At 48.1% G+C, this 27,526-nt stretch overlaps 1 protein-coding gene across 5 annotated transcripts; it reads right to left on the bottom strand.

Moving 5' to 3' along the window:
• On the bottom strand, window positions 1-27,343 carry NCMAP (non-compact myelin associated protein). 5 transcript variants are annotated; one of them, XM_081146191.1, is made up of 5 exons: window positions 15,311-15,639; window positions 8,283-8,397; window positions 6,306-6,394; window positions 4,899-4,983; window positions 2-2,768 (listed from the first exon to the last, which is right to left on the bottom strand). In XM_081146191.1, exons 3-5 carry the CDS (start codon window positions 6,385-6,387, stop codon window positions 2,624-2,626), a joined length of 312 nt encoding a protein of 103 aa, XP_081002317.1. In that variant the 5' UTR covers window positions 6,388-6,394; window positions 8,283-8,397; window positions 15,311-15,639; the 3' UTR covers window positions 2-2,623. The 5 variants fall into 5 exon arrangements, with proteins under 5 accessions (XP_081002315.1, XP_081002317.1, XP_081002314.1 ...); XM_081146189.1 differs by lacking the exon at window positions 8,283-8,397 and having other exon boundaries at window positions 1-2,768; window positions 15,298-15,575; XM_081146188.1 differs by lacking the exons at window positions 8,283-8,397; window positions 15,311-15,639 and adding an exon at window positions 27,281-27,343.
• Window positions 27,344-27,526: the final 183 nt, after the last annotated feature.

The raw sequence follows: 27,526 nt of genomic DNA, 5'->3' as shown, positions 1-27,526 counted from the left end.
TGATTTAAAAATTTTATTTTTAGACATTTTCCTTTAAGCATTTAATATCTTTTATTGATTCAGTGGCCAAATAAGGCAGCATCTGCTCAGTTAGGAAAGGCACCTGTCAGAAACAAAATACACAAATGTATCGCAAGATCCCTGCCACAGGAGACCAGCTGGAGACTCCTTGACAGCAAGGACTGTGACTTAATATTTAGTAGCACCTCAACTTGCACATAGGAGCCCTTAAAGGACTTTTATCCGTTAAAACAAAACACTGAAATCCTTTTATTCCCCACCCCCCCTCGCCTCTGCCTCTCTACGTTCCCTTCTTTCCTCCATTTCCAAGCTTTCATTTAGCAAAAGAACATATACTAGAAGATAGCTCTTCTAGTAATTCCAGGACCAGTCTACTGTGGGCAGAAGAGTCTGGTTTGGGGGCTGGGACATGCCAAAAACATTTTTTTTTAAAGCAGAGTAAGTTTAGAAAACATCTATTTGGAACTTAAGTCCTTAAAGAAATGGCTTTGCTCTGGTTCCACGCCTTGCTCCTTGGGCCAAAGTGGTGGGGGAAGGAAGCAGGAATCCTTAGAGCGTGGGTGGGTTTAGAAAGGGCTCCCCTTGCTACAATCATGGAAGCTCAGAGGAGGCTACCAACATGGCTTTGCCACTTTCGCTTTGGAAGCTAGACCCCTGACCTCCACTCAGACCCACGGATAAGCCTGTCCTCTTATTTGGCCCACAGACAAATCCATGTTCTTTGAGCCAGGATGGTGGAGGAGAGTGTGATACAACAAAAAGATGGACTTTGGAGTCAAAGAGACCTGGGTTTGAGTCTTTGCAACTTACTAGCTCTGTGACTTTGGACAAGTACTTTTTCTCTTTGAGTCTGAGATTCTCATCTGCAAATGGAAAAAGAATACAACCTCCCCCCCCCAAGGTTATTGGGAAAAACAAATCTTGTAAGATAACTTATGTGAAAGCACCTTGCAACGTGCCTGGTACTTGGTGGATATTTACACACAGCACGGAAAAAATATGTTTGGGGAGGAAGAATTTGCCAGTTATTTCTCCAGACATATTCAAAGGAGCATTTTTCTAGTGGGATGACATAAGCCGTGTGACCCAGGGGTCGGTCCTCTTACCTCCCTGATCCTCAATTTCCTCTCAAAATGGATTCTAACCCCAAGAGGGAGAGATTCCTAGAATTTGAAGTTAAATGTCAGTGTGTGTCTCTTTCTGTAACAGAATAAGGATTGATTACCTTGTTTCAAAGATGCCTTCAATTGTAAGATGCTCAATTGATTTAAAAAGCAGCCAGAGAGAAAACTACATTAATGAACCCATCAATTTTCAGACACATTCTGATTTCAGAATCATTAAAATGTAAAAAAATATGTTTTGCAGTTGAAGAAATATCATAATAGCAATGCTGGCTCCCATTTATTAAGCATTTGCTGGTGCCAGGCAGTCAGAGCTGCTTTACAAAGACCATGACTTGCTATTGTAACCCAGTGAGGCAGATGTGATCATTCCCACTTCGAGGTCAGGAAACTAAACAGAGAGGTCAAGTCACTTTTCCAAGGCCACACAATCAGGAAGTAGGGCTTGGAAGGCAGGTCTTAATTCCAAACGCTTTCCCCCTCTCAGTAGATTATAGTCCGTGATGAGGAGTCAAAGAGATCAGCTCTCTATAGAGAAATGAGTTGTGAATGAGGTACTCTGAGTGTGTCCCGAATCTCTGCAAGGTGCCTAGGAAGGGCATAGGTAACAGAGTTGTAATCTCATCAGTGTCCAAATACGGGTCCTCAGAGAGGACGCCTTAACCAGAGACTGAGGACTGCTCAGAATGCAAATTGAGGGCAGCCAAGAAATGACACTGAGCCAGGGTTACTCTGCCAGAGGGGAAGGAGGGGCCCTGGCAGCTACCAGGCTGTTCCAGGCCCATGGGCACTACAACAAGCTTTTGTCCTAGAAGCCACCGTTTCTCAAGGCCACCCTATTCCTTCTAATCTGACTCTTTACTAATGAATTAGAAATCTTTGGAGAATTCATTTTTCTCCTCAACATTTCTTAAAGGGGGAAAAATTTGCTGACCAATCAATCGTCCTGAGCTAGCTAGCAGTCATCTGGTGCTGGAATAAATTACCAATTAATGAGCTGGTTTTCTGGTTAGTTAGTCCAGTTAGTTCCCCTGAATATGGGATTGAATAGTTGGCTCTGCAAAGCTGTGGGTATGGCCCTTACTCTGACATGACCCAGTTGTGACATTCTCGTGAGCACGCCCTGACCCCTGACCAGAAAACTCCTGGGCTGTCTGTCTGTCTAGCTATTGTGTTTGGGGGGAGGGAGCTATACCCACATCATTGGATTCCCAACATAGCTCTACCGCCTCAGATGACAAAAGAGTGTGCCACAGCTTTTTGGTAAGGTGGCAGCAGAGATATGGACACCGTGGGGATGGGGCGGGGCGGGGTAGTATAGGGCTAGGGGTTGCCTGAAGCATCAGGGATTGCATGAGATGCCCCTGTTGACGTGAAGGGAAGGAACTCGTAGTGAAGCTGCCAGAGGAGAAATGTGCTTCTTGGTCTTGACTGGAGAAGGCTCTTCAGACAGTGGCCAAGGTAGCACCAGGTGGGGGTCACCGAGTCTCCACTTGGACATCAATGGGGCTGAAGGTCACAGTGGCAGGGTGTTGGCTGCTGCTGCTGCTGCTGGGGCCCTGGGCAGGAGGGGAGGCTGGCGTGGGGCCCTTGGGCTCCAGCTCCCGCCTTGCTCTCATTTTCCTGCAATGAGAGAGGCACGCACGGTGAGTCTCCCTGCGTACACCCCAGGGAATGGGTTCTGTGCCTGCTGCTCAGGCCAAGAGAGTAATGTAGATCATCATGAAATCATGGTGCTTAATTGCCAACCCAGCGTTCACAACCGAAAGGGACCTTAAATATCAGTCTGACCCTTTGATTTTTTGTTTAATTTAGATTAGATATTTTAACTCAACTTTTTCCTAGTAATGAATGAGCATTCAAGACGAAACAAAGACATTCCATCCTCGGTAGCGTGAGTTAAATTTGCAGCCTCCTTATGCTTGCTAAGTTTATTGCTAGAAATATTTAGTAACTTTTAACATAATTGACAAGAGAATATACTTAAAACGTATATGCTGTCTTTCATTTCATATGCCATAAAATGCAATAATTAACAACCATTCATTCTAATGTCTACAGGATATTTTGTCTTGTTGCCCTATCATAATTCTTTTCAAAAATTTCAAATCCTCAGAAAAGTTGCATAAGGAGTATAATTAATATCCAAATACCCTTCACCAAACAATCCACTGGTTGTCAACCGTTTGCCACATTGGCTTTCTTTCTCTCCCCTCTCCCCATTTACACACACATACACACACACAGAATTGTTGCTTTTTAAATCACGAACCATTTGTGAGTTAGTCGCAGATATCATGCCACTTTACCCCTCGATAGTCCCAAGAACAAGGGCATTCTCCAGTGTAACCATAACACAATCATCACACTTCGAGACCCTTCCATTTGAAAGATGGTAAAATCGGCACTGAGAGGTTAAACGACTTGCCTGGTTGTGACAGACCAAACGTCATTTTAAGCAGGGGTGAGTGGAGTCTCCACCCACATTACAAGCTAGAAAAGGGGTTTAGAGCTCCAGCGACGATGGGGAGGAATGAAGGGTAACATGGGGGGTTGATGCCACTTCCTGGTTTGGGACAGACTCAAATTGTAACACCCCAAAGATTTAAAAAAATAACTTATTTAATGGTATTATTATTGTTGTTGTTGTTGTTATTATTATTATTATTATTACATGTAGTGATGGAAGTACTTTCTTTGAATTAGATGGACTGGGTTTGAGTCCCAACTCTGGCAATTAGGGTTGAGTGACCTTGGGCATGTTATTTAATCTTCCTGGGCCTGTTTTATGTCTAAAACATTGGAGATAACAGTAGTACCCACCTTGGAGGTTGTGGTGAGGTATAAATGAGTTAATACTTACAAGGAGCTTACAGCCGTTCCTGGCACATAGTTAGAAATGAATCTATGTCATCTACCATTAGAAATAATATTAATTTTATTATGAAAACAATGCATGTTTACTACTCCTAAGGAAGCACGGACCCTTGCTCTGCAAAAACCAACAGCCAGCTACCTAGCAATCCCATATAGACACACTGCTTGTTAACACCCTGCTGTGTCTCCTTCCAACCCTCCTTGGGGTGAGTGTGTGTAACCCAGGTGTCTGATTATACTGTACATACTGTTTCTTAAACTTTGATAATATTGTAAATAGCTTTCCTTACCAATAAATACACTTTTATAATATCTTTTTAAAAATGACTTCCAGGTCTTCCATGATGTGGTGGTATTTACAGTCTTTTAATTTTTCTTTCTTTCCTGAAAAGGACAGCCTTCTAGCAAAGTTGTGACTAGAGGTGATAAAACAAAATTTGTGCTTCATGCAGTTGAGTCATATTATTTTATTTCCTCTTATCTGGTCCTAGGAAGTGGAGTCACATGTACGTGCATTCCAGTATTTGTCACCCCAAATGTCCACGGTCCACTGAATAGAACCTAGTAGAGGGCTCCCCAGGAGAGGATTGAAACATTCCTCCATTACCTGTACATATGTACAGGTGTTCACCACAGCGCTCAAGGCCTTCATCATTGTCATTATCATATTATATTTAAAAAATATTTCTCCAAGTACAAAAATATCTGGTCACTAAGAAGTTTCTATAGTAGAACAGATATCAAAGGGCTAGAGCATTTGATGATGGACGCATGGATACCGCTGGGCATATGATGGGCATCCACCAGTGTTAGCTCCCACTCATTCTGGCATCACTGAAGGGCCCAGACAGTTCCAAAGGCGGGGACATCCCATACCTGTTGTACAACTTCAGCAAGATCAGAACCACGGCGAAGATGATGATGACAACCACCACGATGGCAGCAACGATGGCTCCAGAGCCTACAAGGGGGAGAGGAGTGGAGATGACAGATGTGCAAACTGAATGCAGAGGAGCATTCGGAGACTGGGAAGGGGACCCCCTCGGTGGCACCTGATATCATCCCACTGGATCAAGGGGAAGAAGAGAGAATGCTGCAACTCACTGCTGACCCCAGGACAGTTACGCCACCTGCCAAAATGCTGCCTTAGGCCAAGTCCTGCTCTTACCAGCCATTACACAGCTTCAAACTGCTTTTGTGAAACAGGCAAGCAAAATACTGTTCCCTCTTTTTTTTAAAAAAAACTATTATTCATTTTTTAAAATTTTATTTTATTTTTGTTTTAATTTTGTATTGACTTTATTGGGGTGACATTGGTTAATAAAAGTATGTAGGTCTCAGGTGTACAATTCTATAAAACATCATCTGCATATTGTATTGTGTGTTCACCACCCCAAGTCAAGTCCCTTCCCTCTTTTTGATAATATGAAAGTAATACATAATTTTTGTAGATAATTTTGAAAATATCAATACAAACAAACAACAACAACAAAAAAGGGAGAGAGAGGATAGAGGTCTCCTTGCCCCAAGAATCACTGATTGTCTACACATGTATACATTCACATTAAGCCAGCTTCCTGCCAGCACCAGAGCCTGGACCTGTTTATTACTGGGGGATACTCCACATGTCAGAAGGCCTGTTCCATTCCCAGAAATATATACCAAGTCAACAGAAATGATGGAAATGGACCCAAATCTTCCCATAATACAACCAACTGGTTTTCTGAAGAGTGACCCTTAAATTTTTCCTCCTGGGGACCCCTTTTTTCTGGCAAATGTGTCCCCTGGGCTAACTCTCCCCACCTACATTCGTTTTCTCCTGTGTGAACTGATGGGATGATTTTGCCTTGCAAAATTAGTATGAAAGTAGCTACACTTTAAGGTGACTTATTTAGGGACATCTTACAAAAGATTCAAATTTCCATTGCCCTCTAGACCCCAAAACTCCTTAATGAAAATAATAGTAGTAATAATAATAATAACCATTAGGTACTTAGTATACATGGAGCTATTCTAAGCTCTTTACATGGATTCTCTCTCTCAGCCCTCACACCTACCTGCCCCTGCATGGTAGCTTCATTACTATCCCATCTTATAGAGGAAGAAACAGGCAGAGCAGTGAAGTCACATGCTCAAGGTCACCCAGTTGGCAAGCAGTAGAACTGAGACCCAGATCCAGGCAGTCTATCTCCAGGGCCCACTCTTTTGACCTCTGCACCAGTTGCTGATCACGACACTTGTCCCGCCATCCCTCCCCTGGCTGCCAAGCCAAGTTGACCTTACCCTTGTATAGAAAGTCTTCTTCTCTGGTGGTCACGTTCAATGAGAAGAAGGTGGTACCCCCCAAAGGGGTGGCTGCGGTCATCTCGATCCTGGTGAGAATGAAGATGAAATTTTGTTTCAAATCAGAGTAAATAACTCTTGTGTGATGCTTCTTTTGGTCTTTGTCTGGATGACTGGGGAATATTCAAGCCTTCAGTTTCTCTTAGCAGCAAATACAGGGCCCTTTACTATATACAGTGGGGAATTAAACACAATGTCTGACATTTGTAAAGAACTTCATTTTTCAAAGCAGTTTATATTCACTCAACAGTATTTATTAAGCTTCTCCTGAAGAGGTTTCACACAGAATGTCTAAATTGATCTTCTAGAAACTGTGTGAGGGAGGTGATTATTATTGCCATTCCACTGATGAAACCAAAGCTGCCCCAGGCTTTCCCCTCCCCAGGCCCCCACACTGGGCCTCTCCCAAGAGCCCCCACCTTTGGGCTGCATCTCTTCCAGCCCCTCCCAGCTCCTGATGGAAACACCCCTCCTTTGGGGTCAGGTCATCTGTACCCAGGCTGGGGGCTCCTCAGCCTCAGAATGACCCTCTGTGGCCAGGCCCTGTTGATCTATATGATGGACTCTGCCCTCACTTTCTCTGCTCTCCTCTGGCTCTAGGGCCCTCCTAAAACCTCCCAGTTCTTGCCTGTCCCCTCCTCCTAAAGACCAGATCCTCGAGATTCCCAGTGAGGAGTCCTGCGTGGCTCTCCTCCTGACCTCCCCGCTGGCCTGGCTGACTGCGCTTCCCGTCTCTGGACAGCCCTAAACAGGCCCAGGTGGGCCATGCCCCACTGCCCGCTCCCCCCCCACAGGATCACATTCTTCAAGACTCAGCTCCGTCACCCGCAGAAAGACTCCTGCCGGGCAGGGTTAGCCGTCCTGTCCTCTACCCTCCCACAGCAGCTCTCAGGGGGAACACGCCACAGCACGCATCTCACTGGCCGTGGCTGGAGTTAACGTCCCATGCTCACTGTCAGGTCTTGAGGGTAGAGCCTGTTTCTGGTTCTTTTTCATAGCCTTCTACCTCCCCCAGGTAAAGTGTCTGGATCCTCCCACCTTTGCCAGTGGAAGTACTTAAGGGAGGAACTGAACTTCTCCCAGCTTGGTTTGCTCATCTGTAAAACGAGGTAGCTTTTCCCAAGGGAGCTGAGGGTTAGAGGTTAGGTATGAAAAGCGCTTCTTAGTGTTACAGTGGATATTAGGAAAGACTTACTGAACTAAATTAGACACCCGTGGATCTGGAGCTCAAAACAAGAAAAAATTATTTCTATAAACGTAAGTGTGGGCCAATATGAGAACATGAGATGAAAGTCTCCCCCGGAACCCTTAACCCTACTCCCAATTAGAGGTGCCTGCCCCCCCCCACTGTTCCCCATCCCATCACATACAGTTTTAATACGCATCTGCCTAAACCCTCTGCTTCTATCCCCACCAATATCAAGCTGAGAAGATTCTCGAGTAATGCTTTCTTATAATTCCTTTTAAAGGCAGAAAAGAGGCAAATAGATGGCCACTGATCAAGGGTCACTTAGTAAGGGAGACGTGGCATAATCACTGGATAAGCTAAATGCTGCCTGTGGACACATCCACTGTTAAACCCGCATGCACAAAAATGACAGAAGCCACCATCCAAGGGCCTGCCATGTGGCAAGACCTTGTACCAGGTATTCTGCTTTTTAATACATGCTTTGATTTAATTAGCAAATGTATGTAAAATAGGTTTTCCTCTCCCCTTGTTTCAGATGAGGACCCCAAGACTTGGGGATATAAAACTAACTGTCCATGCTCATACAGCCTGGACGCTGGCCCTGCAAACTTCAAAGTCTGTGTCCTTCCCACTGTGCCACCCTGCCCGGGACACATCTAGGGGGTGCAGGACAAGTCACTACAGAAACATGCACACACACACACACACACACACACACACACACTGACCAGTAATGCAGCCTCTAAGGCCACCAGGACACGGGCTCCTCTGCAGGATGACCTCCTAGGTAACCTCCCAAGTTGCAGGTGCAATTTTTTCGGATGGACCCAGCTACTCTTCTTTCTGAGAGAACAGTGAGCAATCTCAGAGCATATCCCGCCTCTTCTCGGGACCGAAGGCTCTCAATTACATCTCTGTTCCTGCCATATCACAGAAGGCGGGAGAGAGGGTGGTGGAACATCGATGGCCAAGAATGTGGGTGTCTTGTTAACCAAGTGAGGTCCAGTAGAAGGATTTCAGTATCAAACATGCCTATGACCAGGGTCCATGGCTATAGAAAAGGGGGGAGTGTACAGGCTGGGTGATGCTGGTTTTCGCTGAGGTTAATTTAATAATAATAATACAATTATGTGCTAGGCACTGCACTCAGTGGTTTATGTGGAAGGTCTCATTTAATTCTCATACCTGTCTGGGAAGGAGGGTGCAATCTCTGTGCTCACTGTACAGAGGAGGAAACTGAGGTTCAGAGTGGAGTGAAATCAACATAAGCTCACAAAGCTAATGTGTAGCCGTGCTGGGGTTCAAGCTGGGTCTGTCTGACTCCACAGCCCCTTCTCCATGAGTCCTCCCAGTGAATGCACAAGGTGCAAATGGCCCAGCTCCCAGGGCTCAAGTCAACGTCAGGCTCTGATGGGAAAACACACGCAGGCTCGGGCGCAGCAGAGATCGCCAGGGCCCTGGCCCCAGACCCCTAACCCCGACTGGTCCTACCTTACTGGTCCCTGACCTGGGTAACACTTGGGACCTCTGTCTTCAGCAGAGCCTTTATCACATTTACAGAATCAACAAGGAACGGTTGTTTCTTGGGTTGTTTACAAATGGCCTTGTGTGGAGGTCAGTTTGGGAAGTGATGGAGGATCATGACCATTTACTCACTGAGCCACCTCTCTCTGTTCCTTAGTCAAGTGCAAGAGCCAAACCTGGAAGGTGATGTTGCCAGACCCACCTGTCCAAAATATCTCCCCCGCTGCTCTGCCCCAGTGGCACCCTCCTTCCCTCTGTCTTGGCCTAAAAGTTTCTTGCTGGATAACATAAAGACGGTCCCAGTCCCAGCCGACCCCTACTCAAATGGCTAAGGAACTCAGAGTAGGTAACCCAAGAATAACCTCGACCCACCAAAACATTGGGATTGATTTCTCCCAGTCACCTGAGAGATAGGAGGCTCAGCATCACTTGGTCTCTTCCGCAGACAAGAACCTCACTGTTCCCAAGCCGCCCCTTGAGTTGTTGGGAGGTTTTAATGATCAGAAAATTAGCCTTCATGTTAGAACCAAAATTTCTCTTCTTGTGATTTTCGCCCATTGGTCCTAATTCTCTTCCCACAAAGGTAACCTGCTACCTCTTACACATGACAACTTCAGGTTAAAAGCACTTCTATGCCCAAAAGGTTAACCTCAAACTTCCATTGCATAGAGAAGTTAAGGTAGCTGGTATCAGCACTTCAAATTTACCTCCCACCAATAGGTGGCGATAGCAGTTGGCTATAGCATGTCCCTTTGTACTTAACCTACAAATGACCTGTAAACGTCCTGTGATCCTAACCTGTTTCTAAGTAGAGGAGCTCTCTGCCCTTGAAAACGGCAATTGTATGTCCTCTGAAGAATTTCTTCTCAGGGATAGTCTCAGATCCTTTAAACAATCTTTGGGGTTCCTCAGTTTTCTGTGTGCCTCCCTTAAATGTTTACCTTAAATACAGCACCATAAACCTAACACATGACTCCAGAGGGGTCCTGAAGTGTCCAAAATGACATTCTTCTTGATATTATCAGTCCCAAGTCTGACTTTGGTCAACTTTCTTCACCTCTTGGGTTTTCTGATCTGTAAACCAGCAATAATAAACCCCAGAGGGTTGTTGTGAGAATTAAATCAGATAAAACGTGTAATATATTTAGCACAGTGGCTGTGCTCAAAACCTGTTGGTATTACACTGGATTAATGGAAACAAATAGCTCATTAGCTTTACAGGTGGCCGTGTACACCTCTCATACACACCCTGTTGGCGTGCCCCCAAACCTTTTCCACACTTTTCCTTATGCTGGCTTATGGGTAATCAAAGCCCTAAGATTGGTAATAAAAGGGCTTTCTAAACTGCAAAACGCTATAGAAATAAAAGGCAATAGCAGCTGTCTTATGAATGGTGATGATATTAGATGAGCGCCTATTCCGTAACTAGATCTCCATTATGTTCTTGTGCAAGTATCTTTTTGAACTTCAGTGCAGGACTTTGCATCGATTCCTGTTAGCCTTGACTTTGTGGAGGGATTCATCAGAACTTTCTCCTTCATCTCCACTGAGGGCAGAGACAAAGGAAATAGTGACACCTCCCCCAGAAAGACAAAAGTCCTGATGCAACCGGTAGAGCCCGAGGGCTGCTGGGTGGGCTGCAGAACAAGCCACAGGTTCTTGAGGTGTGATCAGGAGACCAGGGTTACCTTTCCCACTCATTTTGCATGCGACTTCGGAAAGTTCTCTCCCCTCTCTGGACCTTGGTTTTCTCATCTGGAAAATGGCCCCGTTTGAAGATGATCTCTAAGAACCTTGCCAATCTGTGGTTCAACTGCATGCAACAGCCATTCATAGCTTAAGAACCAGCGTCTTACAAAAGCTCATCTTTTTTTGTAGATGCTGACTCAGGGGTGTTAGGAGAGGGAAGTCAGGGTGTGCAGTTCACACCAGAGAGCAGGGGTGCTTCCTGGAAGGCAGCTAAGACTGGAACAGAGGAGAACTCCACACAGGGCTTTGAGGTGGCGTCAGCAGTGCACATGGGACAAACCTCCACTCTGTCGGGCACATAGTAACCCAAGTCTGCCTGAATCCTGAATGGCCACCTCCTACACTCTCCATTCCTGTTGGGTTCCACATCATCTCCCCCACTCCATCTGCCCTGCCTGTGTGTGGCTCTGTCCCATTGTGTGTCACAGCTCCCAAAGGTGGGATCTGACTTGGCTTAATGCTCCCCTGAACTTGGGGCCATCCACAATTACATACCAAATACAAGTTCCTTGTGGGTGATTCCCAGAAATTAGGAAGCACATTTCCAAATTCTGGCTTGAATATCCTTTGTTTCTGATTTTTGTGTGACCACATTGTAAAGAAAGGTGCCTCAGGGAGCTCCCAGCCCAAGATGTGCAAATCTGAGTTCCACAAACTAACATTTATAAAAAGAAATCCCAGATGAAAGTGGTCACGAGGAAGATTTTTGCCTAGTGCCAAAAGGGTGGCACAAACAGTGCCAGGAGTCAGTGGGAGGACGAGACTTGTGGGCGTTGTGGTTGAGTCTGACCAAGAGCTGGAATGTGACCTGTGGCTTCCATTTGCCCCTCGGTCTTTGGGCACAAGCCAAGGACCCAGCTCCTCAAACTACACCTGAGCTCCTGCATAAATCTCCAGGTGTCTCACTGTCCCCAAGGAGAAAAAAAAGGCACTAGGTTAAAGAATGTATGACCCTAAGTAAATATATCAGAAGAAAATAATTCCACCTTGACATTCTAGTCAGGAAGGGGAGGGAGCTAACATTTAAGGAGACACTGACACAATGCTAGGCACTAGTTCCCACGTGTTTTCTCATGTAATCACTACATCAAGGACGGTCTTTTTATCTCCACTTTGCTGACAGGGAACGGGGCTCAGAGAGGTTGAGTGACTCGCTCAAAGTCTTACAGTGAGTGGAGGAGCCGAGTCTCAAACTCAGATCTTCTACCTCCAAAGTGTCCTTGGCTGCCAAGCCTCCCAGGAGGTAAGCAATAGTCCTGGGACATTCCAAGGGTCAGTAGCCCTGCTGGGCCAGGATTCTGCTCACTATTCTTTCCACCTGTTTAATATTTAGAGCCCAAGAGGTTCAGCAAACCTTGAGGTGGCAGGGTTCCTCATGCACGGCGCTGTTGACACATGGGCAGATAATTCTGTTTCTGGGGCCTGACCTGTGCATGGCAGGATGTTTAGCTGCATCCCTGGCCTCTACCCACTAGGTGCCAGTAGCACCCCCTAGTTGTGACAAAAATGTCTTGACATTTCCCAATGTCTTCTGGGAGGCAAATTGCTTCTGGTTGAGAAGTACTGGAATAGAGCTATAGGCCTGTCTCTTGATAATTTCCACCCAAGAATAATTTTCTACCCAAGAAAATCTTGACTGTCCAGTCTCTACTTACATCTGTGGATAGACAACCAGTAATGACAGCGATGATGACAACCACGAACACAACAGCTACGATTTATCGAGTTCTTACTACCCACCGGTTACCATGCTAAGGACTTTGTATGTATTTTCTCACATGTATTATCTCTATTTCCAGATGAAGGCACTGAGACTCAGAGAGGTTAGGGAACTCACCCAAAGTTTCAGTGCTAATGCACAGCAGAGCTAGGCTGTTGTAACTAATTACCACAAAGCTAGTGGCTTCAAACAACACAGATTAATTTTCTTATTGTTCTAGAAGTCAGAAGTCTAAAATCAGTCTCAGGGGGCTAAACCCAAGGTGCTGGCTGGCAGGGCAGTTTTCCCTTTGGCTCTGGGGGAGGCTAACCAGCCAGAGAGAACAGAAGTATAGATACTGATTGACTAGAAGATCCTCCAATGAAATGACCAGGTTCCTTCCAATTAGCCAATGGGGAGGCTGCTAGTGGATAAGCCCGCCCCCAACTCCCAGAGCTTCCCATGAACTTTTTTTTTTTTTTTTTTCCCAACGAGCTTTTTAGTGTCTTAAATAGGAACAGACAGGGAAGGGTCAGCAGGCCTTTGGGGATAAACACCTCAGATATAAAGAGATAGCTAACAGGACAAACGAGCAGAGCCATTTAAAGCAAACAGAGGTAATACAAAGAACAGAAGAAAACTTCAACGTCCTCAGAGAGATAGGATCTTACATCTTTAAAACAAGAACAGGATGCTGTAAGAAAAGAACATTCCGAGGACTAGAAAGGGTGCTAGGAAATTAAAAATTGACAAAAGGAATAAAAATTTCAAAAGAAGGGTTGGAAGAGAGTTGAGAAAATGTCTCATAAAGCGGAACAAAAAAGATACAGAAAGAGAAAGTAAGTGAAACGTTACTCCAGGAGGTCCAGCATCCTAATAAGAATTCCAGAAGTGATGAAGCAGAGAAAATCGAGGGCAGGAAATTATCAAACAAAAAGTAATAATACCTGGAAATCTCCCCGAAATGAAGGATATGAATTTTCAGAATGAGAGGATCCTCTGAGTCCCCAAAACAATGAGGAAAAAAGACCCACAATAGGACGCATCATCGTGACCTTTCAGGACGCAGAGCATAAAAAGAATACTCTACACATGTCCATAGATTTTTTTTTTAAAAACTTTAAAAAAATTGATTTGAGAGACAGAGAGAACCATTGATTTGTTGCACTTATTTATGCACTCATTGGTTGCTTCTTGTATGTGCCCTCACTGGGAATCAAAGCCGCAGCCTTGGCAACCTTGGCACATCGGGATGATGCTCTAACCAACTGGGCTCCTTGGCCAGGGCGATTTCTTTTTAGGGTCAAGTACAAAGGATCAACAATCAGCTGAAATCAAAATGGCCTGGATTTCACAGCAGCAGCACTAGAAGCTCTGTCTGACACAACCCTACAGAATTCTGTGGGAAACTAATTTCCAGCCTACACGTGTACAGCAAGCCAAGCTAAATATTGAATGCAAGGGCATAAGAACGATATTTTGGGGCATGCAAGGATCAAAAAATAAAAAAGTCCACTCCACCCCCTGCACCTTTGCCAGGGAAGCTCCTAGAGGACAGGCCCCACTAAACTGGAGGAGTAAACTCAGCATGAGCTTGAGCATGAGAGGGGCTCGGGATCCAGGGACCAGGGGGTGCCCAGGGCCTTCGCCCTGCAGCAACCTGGGGGGTGACAAATCCCGCTGGGGGGGAGGAAACAGGTGCAGGGGGTTCCACCAGCCAAGAAAAATGAAACTGGTAAATTTTCTGATGTTTTGTCCAGGCTGAAAGGAGGTCTACTTTCCTGTTGGAGTGTTTGGGGCATGAATTTGTGATAGAAAACTAAGCTCTTCCAAAAGGTGTAATGAACCAACCCCCCCATTTCTCGTTCACCACTCCCAAAGCCCTCTGTGGTGGCCCTAGAAAACTCCCTGTCTGAAAACTACGAATCCCAATGTCCTCTCCTTATAAATGGGGAAACTGAGGGCCAGCAAGGCCACCCAGGGGCACACAAGGGAGAAGAAGGTTCATTTGGTGAGTTTTGGAGATTCTGATTCATTCAAAACAAGGGCAGTAACAATACAATTGCAAGAACCAAACCACCCCTGAAGGAACCCTGGCTGGTGAGTGAGATCCCACCTGGCCCTGTGCTACCCGCCTTAGCTTTGTTTCCAATTACCCTGCTATAGTGACTGCACTAAATTTCTCAAAAGAACAGATTTAGTTACCTCTAAGGTCCTGAGTTACAGCTAATTACCTACGAAAGCAAGAGCATGTAGATGTAACTGAGTTCTGTACAGCATGGTAAGTCAACTGTAAACTTCTGGGGGAAAATTGGGGTGGGAGTGCAGGGAAAAAAACAAACATAAATGAGTGCCAGCACTCTCCTGGGAACCAGGGGCCCTGACCCCCAGTGCTCTTGGGATGGTCCTTATTATTATTTTTAAGAATCACCGCCAATTCCTCTTACAAACCCCAATAATCTGACTTTGTCCCTAACGCTGACCTTTCAGTGGCCTCGCTTTTGATTCTTTGCCTTCCTGTCTGCGTTTTCCAAGGGCCTGGCTAACCTCAACGTGTTTTCAGTTAACAAGTGGAGGAGGCAAACTCTGAGAAACCTACTACTCTATAATCTTAACACGTGACAGCCTTTTTTTGAGTTTCAATGTCCTGGTCTATGAAGCTCATCTCCTTGCCTATTTAACAGGGTCACCACCAAAACCCCAACAGAGAGGCCTGATGTAGGGGACAAGAACCTGGCCTGGAAGTTAGGAATCCTGGGTTTGAGTCTTACCTCTGCTACTTACTTGCTGTGTCACCTTGGGCAGGTCACTTCTGTCTGGACTTCAGTTTGCTCTCCTGCAAAAATGCACAGCTGGGGCCCAGGGACCTCCTTCTCATGCTCCTTCCATCTTGTGACTCTCCCAGCCTCCTGGTTTGGTTCAGGACGTGGCCCCTCACCCTCCCCAAGGCTTGCCTGCCTCCCACACCCTCCATTCCAGAAGGAACACCCTTCCCCTTTCCTGCCCGAGCTCGGGCCTGGCAAGCGCTGGGCTGCAGAGAGGACAGGAGGTGGGGAAACTATCCCAGCAGTTCAAGCCTCCGTGGTGAGCGCTGGCCTGTGGCCAGTCACAACAGGCCCGGAGATACAGAGGGGCATTTGTCTGGGGGACCCAGGCTTCATTTAAACCTTCACTGTCGCGTTGGCCCGCTGCCTCTTTTCTCCCCTCCCTCTCAGGCCGCGGTACCAGCCCCGGCTTTGTTTTGAAGTGGTCTGCGGGTGTTGCACAGACCTGAGCGGCCCCTCGACGGGCTGGGAAACCGGACAAAAGGGGGTAGGTGGCAGTGGTGAGGGTGGCCACCGTGAGGGTGGAGGGTGGGGACAGTGGCGGGGGGGGGGCAGGAAAGGCTTTGGGCAGAGCAGTGGGGCAGTGGAGAAGGTTCAGGGGCAGGGGGCTAGTTCCCGCTCCCTCCCTGATTAGACAGCCGGCTGCAAGCTAGGTCCAGGGTTTGGAGTCAGATGAACCTGGGTTCAAATCACACACCTGTCACCTCTAAACTCCCCGTTGAAGGCAGCTCATTCACCCTCCACGAACCTCATCCTCGCCTGAGGAAAAAAGAGGTAGGTGTGAGGCTGGCTAAGCGCGGAAGGGCCAGCCCTGGCCGGTTCGGCTCAGGGGTTAGAGCGTCGGTCCGCGGACTGGAGGGTCCCAGGTTCGATTCCGGCCGACCTCGGTTGCAGGCTCGGTTCCCAGCCCCGGTCAGGGCGTGCGCAGGAGGCAACCAACCGATGTGTCTCTCACATCGATGCTTCCCTCTCTCTCCCTTCTGCTCTCCCTGAAAAGCAAGGGGGGGAAAAATACCCTTGGGTGAGAGTTAAAAAAAAAGAGCGTGAGGTCCAAATGAGAACTGATAGAAGGCACCTTGCCCAATAAGTAGGTTTGAGTGAATGAAGAATTGGTCAGGGCCACCTCAGGACTCTTGTGGGCGCCTCCCACCATAATAAATTTTCATGGGCTCAAATATTTTACTTTTTCTGATGTGAGAATAAAATTGAAACATTTTCTCCCACCCTAAAGTTGCCCCCCCTTTGACTTTAAAAGAAATTATACGCCAAGGTTGCAGGTTTGATCCCCGGTCAGGGCAGACAAGAATCAACTGAGTAATGCATAAATAAGTGGAACAACAAATTGGTGTTTCTCTCTCTCCCTCCAAAATCAATAAATGTCTCACGTCTACCTCAAAGTAGAACTTACGGTCAAAAAGTCCCCACAGCTTTTAGATCCTGTAGACCCCTCCAGTCTCATCCCTGTCTGAGCTCAGCCCTGTCAGTCCCTCCTATCCCTGCCACAGGGCCTTTGCATGTGCCAGAGCACTCTTTCCTCACCTACTTATGATACTTTAACCCAAGTGTTACTTCCAATGCCTGTGCTGTGCCCTCCGACGGTGCCGTGTGCCCCTCTCACCACTGGTTGGGCTTAGCAGCCTCTATTTGATGAATGGCCGTGTCCCACACCAGACTCTGAGCTCCATGAGCGAAGGGGCTATGTCAATTTTTATTCACCTTTTGAATCGCCAGTGCCTCAAACACTGCTTAACACACTGTAAGCATGAACACGCAGTTGTTGAGTGAAATAAATGACCGGCTGCGTGAATGAGCGGTGGGTGTTCAATAGTTGCTGGCTGAATTGCCACATCGACCAAGGATCAGGCGCAGATCAGCTGCTCGTGTTTCCCCTCCACATGTGGCCGCCACAGTGATGAAGACGTGACATTAAGGCACAAGACACACAGTGAGTGCCATGGCACTCAGGGAGGGAGGGGGTGCTGAGCAGGGGGTGGGGAGGAGGGCAAGCTGCCTTGAGTGGCACCATGTGGTCATTAAACTCGTGGGCTGTGGGGTTGGGGTGACCTGGGTCTGAATCCCAGTAATATATTAATAGGTCATATTTACTTGGTTCTCTGTAGCAAGCCCTCTATTCAGTACTTTATGTTTATCCACCCTAAGTGAAAAACATATTACAGTTGAAAATATTTATTTGAGGAAACTGAGGCCCAGAGAGGTTAGGTAACTTGTCCAAGGTCACCAGCTGAGGTGGGTTGTGAACCCAGGGAATCTGACTTAGTGTCTGCTGCACATTTTGAGGGCATGACAACAAGAATAAACATTTAATAAGTGCTATGTGCCAAGCAAATTTCTAAAAACTCTGCAAAATGTTTTTATTTGTATAGTTTTAATTTCAATTTTTTATAACTCATTTTATCCCATCATAACCCTATGCGGAGAGTATCACTATCTCCATCTTACAGGTGAAGAAACTGAGGTCCAGAGAGGTTAAGTAACTTGCCTAAGGTCACGCAGCCAGCAAAAAGGGTAGAACTGGGTGGAACCCAGGCAGGACATTCCAGAGTCAGTGCTTTTAACCACTCCATCTCACAGCTTCTGCTCAGTGAATGAGAGTTTTTATTAGTATTTTACTGGGATTTTGTAAGGTGGAGAAGGGAGGAGCAATATTCTAGCTGAAACAGTGGGAGTGAAGACGGGGAGGGGTGGGAGGCGGAGATGAGCAACGTCCAGGAAGGGAAGCTAAGATTTGGTGACGGGATGCGCCAGGGAAGGCCAGAATGGACATTAGATGTGAGGGACGCCTTGGGATTAACTGGAAACTTCCTCCATAGGGAGATGCTAGCATGTCTTGCTCTCATGAATTCCGTATGAGATGTTTGAAAACTCGAGTGTCAGAGCCAGGCTGACCTGGTTCTGCTGGGTGCCCTCTGGAAAGCTACTTAACCTCTCTGTGCTTCCATTCCTCTTCTGGAAGATGTAGGTAAAAAAGAAAAGGACCTCCTTTATTGGGTTGCTGTGTGGGCAAGAGAAGATAATGAATCTAAGCCCCGGGCAGAGTGTTTGGCACAAAGCAGTCCTTCAATAAATTTCATTTGTCCCCCTTACCCCACCTCCAGGAGGATCTCCCCAAACCCTCAGTCTCACCAGAATGAAGGCTAAAATCAGTGACTGATCTAGAGCCACCACCATCCCTGGAGACTCCAGGTCAATAGGTGAGGGAAGAAGAGAGGAAAATGTCAAGCTCCCCAGTTTCAAGATGCGTTCAAGACTGAGGAAAAAAAAAAAAAGAATAATTATAATCTCTTTCCTTCTCCTTCCTGCTGTGTCAACTCCGAGTTATGTAACTGAACTTCTCTGTGAGGTAACCCTTGGGGGCCTCCGGGAGGCAGGGTTGGCAGTGACATAAATAAATATTTCTGTGCTCACTGCCCAGGTTCTGAGCAAACACCGCAGCTGAAAGGGAGGCCGAGACAAGGAGGGAGCTGGGCGAGGAGTGAGCCCTGGCTGGGAGTCAGGAGACCCGTGTTCCAGGCCCAGCCCTGCCTCGAGGGACATGGACATTAGGTGACAAGATTTCCTGGTAGAGCGACCTGGGAGGAGAGATTCCAGCATGGGCTGGGAGCCCTTGGTCAGTATCAAGTCCAGTCCCAACCTGGGCCTGGCATCCAGGGCCCTTCACACCTCTCTCCCATCCCATCTTCTCCCTCTTCCCCCCCACAGACCCCCCCCCAGGCACCTTTGCTCTTATGAACTATTGAGTTCTCCCTCCCCTGTGAACCAGTGGTGACAGGGGAGACAAAGGTATGGGTTTTAGGGTTAGACCTGGGCTTGAATTCAGGCTTAGTTAAGTCACCTTGGGCTCATGACTCAACTCCTCTGAGCCCATTTCCTCATCTGTAAACTGGGCTTTGATTCCTGTCTTGTTCCTTGTTGCACAATCAAATGAGATAACAATTGTTAATAACAAGCGCCAGCGGCTTAGCCTTACTGTCTAGACCAGGCACGTGCAAGGGCTGGTGTGCGTAAGTCATTTAGCAACGCTCGCCAACCCCTAGCATAGTGGGCCCCAAAAAGGCCTGTTGCCTTTTCTTCCAAGACCTGCCCGAAGCCTCCCCGCCAACCTCAAGTAGGTCAGTCTGCTCTGAGAATCTTCACAGCATCTCACAGGTACCTCGGCCTCAGCACTTATCACACGAAAGTGTTATCGTTAGTAGATAGGTCTGTGGCACCCTCCTTTGGGCTCTTACGTTGCTAGGACCTGGACTATAATTTTCTAGTCAATGACCAGGATACTAGTCCGAGCAAAGGATTTTTGGCTCATGAGGAATCCGAAAGATCTGGAAACTATGGAGCGAATGTAGAAATACTGGAATTTCCAGAACAGTCCAGTAGTTTATGAATCGTAGACTTACTTCCACAGCGCCTGGGCTGGCCACGCACCCCGTGTACCACCGTCTAACAAATGCCGACTGGATTGGGGGCCGTGTGCTTTTTATTCCATCGTAGGGCTGGGATATGCTACTATGACGGGACAGAAGCCACCAGCCTTCTTCCTCGGGGACCCACTTGTTGGAAAGGAATTAGAATTATACAGTTGCCAGGACCTCGGCTTCCTGCACAGTGTCTCTCCACCATTCCCATACCATCAGTCGCTCCTGACTGGCGACAGAATAAAGCCCTAATTCTTCGCCTTGGCAACCGAGGTGTCCCAGGAGCTTCTCAGTCTCACCCACCAGCACCTGTCTCCTCCTTTCCTCCCCGACTGTGGGCAGGATGAGCGGCTGCTTGTCCCCTAAGCTGACCAGCGGTGTGACGTGGCCGCCCCCCCAGTCAGGATGCGGGAGTCTGTTTTCTCCACTCCCTGGAATCTAGGTGGGCCCCGATGACTGCTGAGCACCCCTAGAATATGGCAGGAGAGGTTGGTAGTCACACTGGAAGCGACTCGGGCACAGCCCTTCAGTGGCAGCTTCTGCTTCCTGCCTTGCAGGATGCTTGCTTCTGGAACCTCCCTCTCAGATCTCAGCAGCCCATGAAGAGGTCCCAGCTGTCCTCCTGACTGACAGCCAGCAGCAGCAGGCAGCCACACGGACACTCGGGCCAGCTGAGCCTTCAGGTGACCGAACAGCCAACCGAAACCACATGAGAGACCCTAAGTGAAAACCTCCCAACCGAGCCCAGTCATCCTACAGAGCCAGGAGAGAAAACAATACAAAACTTGTTTTAAGCCACTAAGTTTTGGAGTGCTCGGTCACACAGCAACAGATCATCAGCACCCTGGCCTTCGCTGCAGTGCCCTCTTCCCAACTCTACACCGCTCTAAACCTTCCTCTATCGGGAGGCCCGACTGTCCCCTTCTCCCAGGTCACCTCTTCCACCTCTGACCACTTTTAATAATTGTTTGCACCAATCTTGATGGCTTGGTATTGAGATCCCTGAACTTGCTTTTCCTTTAAAACATTTAGAAAGTCTATTCTAAATGAAAATTTTCTATCTCTTCTGAAAACGAATGTCAATTGTCCTCGATAGAAGGTAACGAAATAAATTGGATGACACAGTTCAATGTCACTCATTCTAGCTAGACAGTGTCTCTTCCCAAAGTGTCTGAGCCCGCGGCTGGCCCTCTCTTTGTTGCAAGTGACACTGGTAGGCAGATTGAGTTCCAGTATCTGGGCAGTTGTAGCATATCAGCTTCCAGATCCCTGGGCCACACGGCCAAGGGTGTGTGTCCTTAAATTCAACAGTTTGGGCAGCCTTGTGGCAGTTAATCTGCCACTTTGCTGATTCTGGCAGGCACCGGAGGTCCCCAACCTGCCCATTCTGCAGGGTTTTGGGATTCTCCAGCCTTTCCAATATTTTTAAAGAATTAGGTGCAGAAAATCCCTTCGTACCTAAAAATCCCAAGTTCTGCTTCTGGTTCTTGCACTGACCCGACTCAAACACCTCAACTTGCAGGTCCTCCTGGATTTGTTTCTTTTATTATTTATTTCCCCCACGAGTATTTTCAATGTGGGTCTTTGTATTCCGCCTTCTGCGGCTTTATTTGCCTAAGAACATTTTTATTATGGCCTCGTGTTTGAAGGACAACTTGGCAGGCTTTAAAATTCTGGATTGAAAGGGTCCTTTTCTTTCAATTCTTAATAACGTTGCCTTTTGACTTCCTTCATCGAGTGTTGCTATTGACAAGTAATCTGATTCTTGTTCCTCTGTAAGGGGTGTTATTTCTCTCTGCTCTCTCCCTCTCTGTCTTTCATATTCTCAATTTCACCCAATATCTGTCTGTGGTTTTTTCTTTATCTCTCCTACTGGCTACACCATGTGTCCTTTCAACCTGAGTTCATTCATTTTTCTTTAATTCTGGAACATTTAATCTCCATTATTTCTTCAATTATTTCCTCTCCTCCCTTTTTAGTTTTCTTTCCTTTGGGGACACCTGGTTCTACTCCCCACACCTCTTGGCTTTGCCTTTTTATGATATTGCTTTATCTCTTCCTGCTTCCTTTGGGACAGTTCTCAACCTGACCTGCCACTTTACTAGTTAATTCTTCATCTGTATTCATCCTGACATTTATGCCACCTATTGTCTTTTATCTTAAATAGTATATTCTTTAATAGCTAATGCTTTCATTTGGTTCTCTCCTATGACCTTTTTTTTGGAAGATAAATTTATGTTTATTTCCCGTTTTCCTATGATATCTTGTTCTTGTATTCTTTCATCACTTTCTCCCCTTACCTCCTTATGTATAATTATCATGCTTTACTTTACAATCTTGGTCCATCTGGCTCCATAATTCTGTGTAGGATGCCATAGGTAGCTTGATTTATTGCTTTTCTTTTATGGTAGTTGTACTTCTCAGATGTCTAATTATTATTATTATTTTTAAAATATATCTTTATTGATTTCAGAGAGAGGAAGGGAAAGGGAGAGAGAGAGAGAAACATCAATGTGAGAGAGTCATTGATCGGCTGCCTCCTGCACGCCCCCGACTTGGGATCGAGTCCGCAACCGGACGTGTGCCCTGACCGGGAATCGAACCCCGATCACCTGGATCCTAGGCCGACGTTCAGATGTCTAATTATTTTGGTGGGTGAATTCAAGTTCCCCTGAGTCCACCATCTATCTTTGGTAATGTGCCCTGAGAAAGGGCCAAAAACATAAGAGGAAAAAGAGCCCGAGGGAGAGGGCCGCACAGACACTCTTGGCCACCTCTCTGCCTGTATGACACCCGGCTGCACCTCTGAGCTCCAGGGAGAAGCACCTTTGGCAGGAGGTAGACTCCTCTAGTGAGATGCCACAGGCTGGGGTGGGGTGGGGCTTGGGGACCTTGACAGAAGAGCAGATGCTGGAGCCTTTGCCCCTTGATCAACTCCTCACTTCGTCAGGGCTCTGGGCTGCCCCCTCTTGTACTAGAGGGGCAGCACCGGAACCCAGGCAAGCTTCCCTCAAGAGCAGGCCAGTGAAGTCAAGGTTCAGACTCTGGGGTCAGTCACATTTCATTCATTCCACATGGAGAGCTTCTGTGTTCCCAGGTGTCATGCTGGCTGCTGGGGAGACAGCGGGAAACAGTCCTTGCCCTCCTGGAGGTTATGCTCTAACAACAAACGAACAGACTCAGGTCCCTGTCCTGGCAATGCTGCTCGTCCGACTCAGTCTTTCTAACCTCAGTTTCTTCATCTGCAAAATGGAGATGATCATACTATCTACCCACAGAGTTACCGAGGCTTTCAGGAAACAATGCATGCCAAGTGATTTGCATAATGCCTGGCACACTGGGAGCTCTCGAGAATGTTTATTATTTATTATTATTATTGTTATTATTATTATTATTACCAATGATACTGTTTACTGGGAATCAGGTAGGAACTGAGAGCTGCTTTTATTTATTTATTTCAAATATGCTTTTTATTGATGGGGGGAGGAAGGGAGAAACATCAGTGAAAGAGAAACATCATTGATCAGCTACCTCCTGCATGCCCCCTACTAGGGATTGAGCCCAAAACCCAGAGGAATTGGACTGGTGACTTCTCAGGTGCATAGGACGATGCCCGACCAACTGAGTCACACTGGCCAGGGCCTGGGAGCTACTTTTAAAAGATAAATGAATCCCTTTTGTCCTTGGGACAAGCCAGTTACCCTTAAGGTCTGTGACTGGAGTGAAGGGGGTGGGGAGACACCGGAGATAAGCAAATCAAGTTCCATTTTCCTGAGAGAACTATTAATACCACCAGTCCCTTTCCCCCAGTTCTTTGCTAGTCTTTTTTTGTTTTGTTTTTTTAATTGCAAGGGGCAGTGCAGCGAGGAGGTCAGAACTTCCCCAGCGTGGGCTGGAATCCCAGCCATTCCTCCTTAGCCCCAGGCCCCATGTTCCATGGGCACAGGAGGCAGAGTGCCCAGGGCCACAAAAATGTTTTCATTTCTTTCCAAATCAGAAAAAAAAAAGGAACTTTTAGGTTGAAGGAAATGTTTTAATATACCAATGCACTCATTAATATAACTGAATATATTTTATGGAGGAAAGGACCTCTGCCGCGGGCCCAGGGAAGTCAGAATGCGTCCCTGTTAGCTCTGTGACAACCAGCAAGTCGCTGCCTCTGAACGGGAATAGCACTGCACTTTGTGGATGCTGCGGGTGCAGAAGGGGCTGAGGCTGTGTGGGCACCAGGATGCCCTCAGCAAACAGGAATTAACCGTTCATTTCCCTGTGGGACCTGCAGGCTAAACCCTTAGGAGGCCCAGAAGAGGGTTAGGAGATTGGGTACAGCAGCGGGGGGCCGAGTTACATAACTGCTTTCCCTGCACAAATGACTGAGGAGAGAACCTCAGGTGCGGGAGCTTCACAGCAAGGCCCTGCTGTGCCCCGGCTGCTGCGAGGAACCGGACAGCGGGGGAAAGAGCTGTCTCTGAATTCCCCGCACAGACCAGGCAGGTGTCAGCCCTGAAGGTGGGATGAGTGAGCGACTGAACAAATGATGAGTGAATTGAGGAGGGATTTAAAGATCCTGAGGCTGCTGGTCCTAAAAGTTGGCTTAACAGGTCCCCAGACACAAGTTTCTCTAAATTAGGAAACTGAGGCTCAGAGAGGTGATGTGGGTTGAACAAGACCCCACAGCTCGAAAGCGGGACAGAGGCCTTAAGACCTTACGCTTTGCTCTGTCCTCACTGCTGGTGCTTCTGCCCAAGGCTGCCTGGAGCAGGGCTTGCTGACCCTCCAGGGCCTGTACCAATCCCTGTGCAGTGCTGCGGCCACCTCCCCCTCCACCCCCTCGGGTATCGTAGGATCTGGCAGCCCCACCGAGGGCCCCAACAGCTCAGGAGTATCCCACCCGGGCAGGAGGCCCCTCAGAACCGGACTGGAAGCCGGCTGAAGAACAGGCCTCTCTGTCTTTGAGACTGACACACCCTCTCTCTTAGGCCAAACTGCAGCCACCCCCCCCCCCCAGGAGTTTCAAACCAAAGGAGAGGTTCCAGCCCCGCGACCACATTCTGGCCCCACCCCCTCAGCTTTACCTACACACGGCCCTGCTCAGGGATCCTGGGGCTGCCTGGCCAACTCTTGCCTTCGCTCAGTCCCCTTCCTCCCTTCCTGCTTCCTCCTGCCTGCCTAGGATCTATATGTCTGATAAGGAACTCATTTGCGAGAAAGCAAAGAGGGATCCATCCTGCCAGACTCCGAAGCAGAGTGGAATGCCAGAGGCTAGTATGCCAACTGTATCAGGAGCAGCATTCATGGGGCTTGAAAACTGTCCAGGAGAGCCCTGGCTGGTGTGGCTCAGTTGGTTGGGTGCTGTCCTGTGCACCAAAAGGTTGCAGTTCAATTTCTGGTCAGGTCACATGCCCAGGTTTCAGGCTCTATCCCCAGTGAGACCTGCAGGAGGCAGCAGATTGATGTTTCTCTCTCCTTCCCTCCCTCTCTCTACAATCAATAAAAACATTTTAAAAAAAGAAAACCAAAAAAAAAAAAAAGAGTTAAGAAACTTGGGGTCTCCCCTAACTCTCCATGACTGAGCATATATCTCAGGACCCTCGTTTCCCTACCTTTAAATTCAGGGTGCCCTTTATTACTTAAATGGAGGGTGGCCTCTTACCATGAAGGGTCTCTGTAGCTCTAACACTCTGTGACCCTGCATCCCAGCAGCAATGGGATGGATCAGCCCAGTATAGACACTGAAAAGTGTTACAAGCAGAAGCTTCAAAGTGGGCTCTTTTGAAAGGTACAGTGCCTTCCGTCACCTATCAAGATGTTCCCCAAGTCTCTCACGTCCACCTCAGACCTTTGCTTCTCACCCCAGGGAGATGAAAACCCCACATGACTGCCTGCCAGGAGTCAAAGATGTGCCTCTGTGGTATGCAGATTGTTTTGAGCCAAAGGCAACTTTAGCTGTGGGCTCAAGAGGAACTTCTGCCCCACCCCAACTACCTAGAATTAGGAGCCGTGCCTATAATAAGAGATTATCAGTGATAACCTCTTTTGACCTATCCACAGGGCAGGACAAACGTTTATTTATTACGCATCTGCTCTTCTTTTTATCCTGCAAGGCCGCTTTGAAGCCCTCAAGGCATCTTACCTCATCCCTGGCCCAGTTCCCTTTCTACCTCTGAACCTCTCGTGTAGGTGGAGTCTCTGACTCTCTCATGTATTTGTGATTCCCATACATATGTGTGTGTTAAATTTGACTATTTTCTCTTGCTAACCTGTCTCGTGTCTATTTAATTATCAGCCCAGCCCAAAGAACCTTGAGGGTAGAGGAAAGTTTCTTCCTCCCCCACAGGGGTGCCCCTAATCTGTTGCCCTGGGCTCACGCTTACACCGGTCCATCCGCCTAGACACTGTCTCCTATATCCACACCCATCTGTTAGAATCTGGCCATCTCTAAATTCACTATTTGTTGACTACTTACCATGTGCCAAGCATAGACATCACTCACTCACTCATTCATTCATTCAACAAATATGTAGTGACATGAACCAGACACTGGTTCCTGCCCCCAAGGAGCTACAGTCAAGAGGAAATCATAGTCTATATTTATTGAGTGTCTACTACATACAGACCCTGCTAAGTACTTTATATGGATTATCGGATTAAAGCTGCCTGAGAAATTGCTTTGTTTAAGGAGCACATCAAACTGAGCTATAAAGAAACGAAAGGCCCTGCCTGAGGCAAAGTTAGACCCCAGGGATAAGTGTAAAAGTGGGGATTCCCAGGAGTAGAGGGCTTCCTTGGTCCCTTTAAACCAGCCCTTGTGTGTGACACACCCATCTGCTCTCAGCAGTGCACCCAGACCACAGGACGGGAGTCTCACCCCCTATCTTCCCTCTAGCTAGTCCAGGGAGCCGCGCCCCCAAACCCCGCCTCGGAGCTGCTCCCAGCGAGTCTGCTGAACCTGAACCCTGGGTTCCCCACCAGGTGTGCGTTTTCATCTCCCTGAATCGCAGTCTTCCACTCGGACCACCCACCGAGAGGCCCATTTTACAGACGAAACAAACGCAGGTCCTGAGTGGTTCAAAATACCTTCTACGTCCCGGCTGGTCGGCTCAGCACCCCTGGGGGTTGGGGGTGAGACGAGGGAATTAACTGTTTTCTGGGCGTCCTGAATATCAACCCCCAAACACGGGCTGGTTCTCGGGGAGCTTCTCCAAGCGGGGTTGACGGTCTCGCATTCTGGGCACCTTTACGCACGGACCCATCCTCCATCCCCATCGCCAAACTGGTGAGAATCAACCTCCCTCCCACCCCCCGCGACAGCCGCCCTCGCGCGCAGACCGCAGGCGCTTCCCCCCCGCAGGGCCGGGGGACACTGGGGCCGCGCGTGCCCCCTCCCCGGCTCTGCTTCTCCAGGCGCGCGGGCAGGTGGCCAGCGAGCCACCGCGCCTGGCCCGGGCCCCGGGCACCCGGCCCCGGGTACCGGGTACCGGGCACCCCGCGCCTCTTACCTGCTCTGGCGAGGACCACGCGCCCGCCCGCCGCCTGCTCAGCCTCCCGCCCGCCCCGCCGGCGCCACCGAGGTTCTACCCGCCTGGGGACCCCGCCCCCGGCCCGCCCCCGCGCCGCCCCGCGCAGGTGATCCGGGCGCCCAGGCCTCGGGGCCACCTTGGGGGCGCCAGGCTTGGGGCGCTGGAGTGGCAGCGCCTCCCCGTGGTGTCTTCGCGCGTCTCCCGGGCCTGGGTCCTTCGGGGGAC

Source organism: Miniopterus schreibersii (genome assembly GCF_964146895.1).
Source record: "Miniopterus schreibersii genome assembly, chromosome: 8".
NCBI lineage: Eukaryota > Metazoa > Chordata > Mammalia > Chiroptera > Miniopteridae > Miniopterus > Miniopterus schreibersii.
Note: the sequence above shows the minus strand (reverse complement) of the source record. Positions and strands in the feature narration are given on the sequence as shown.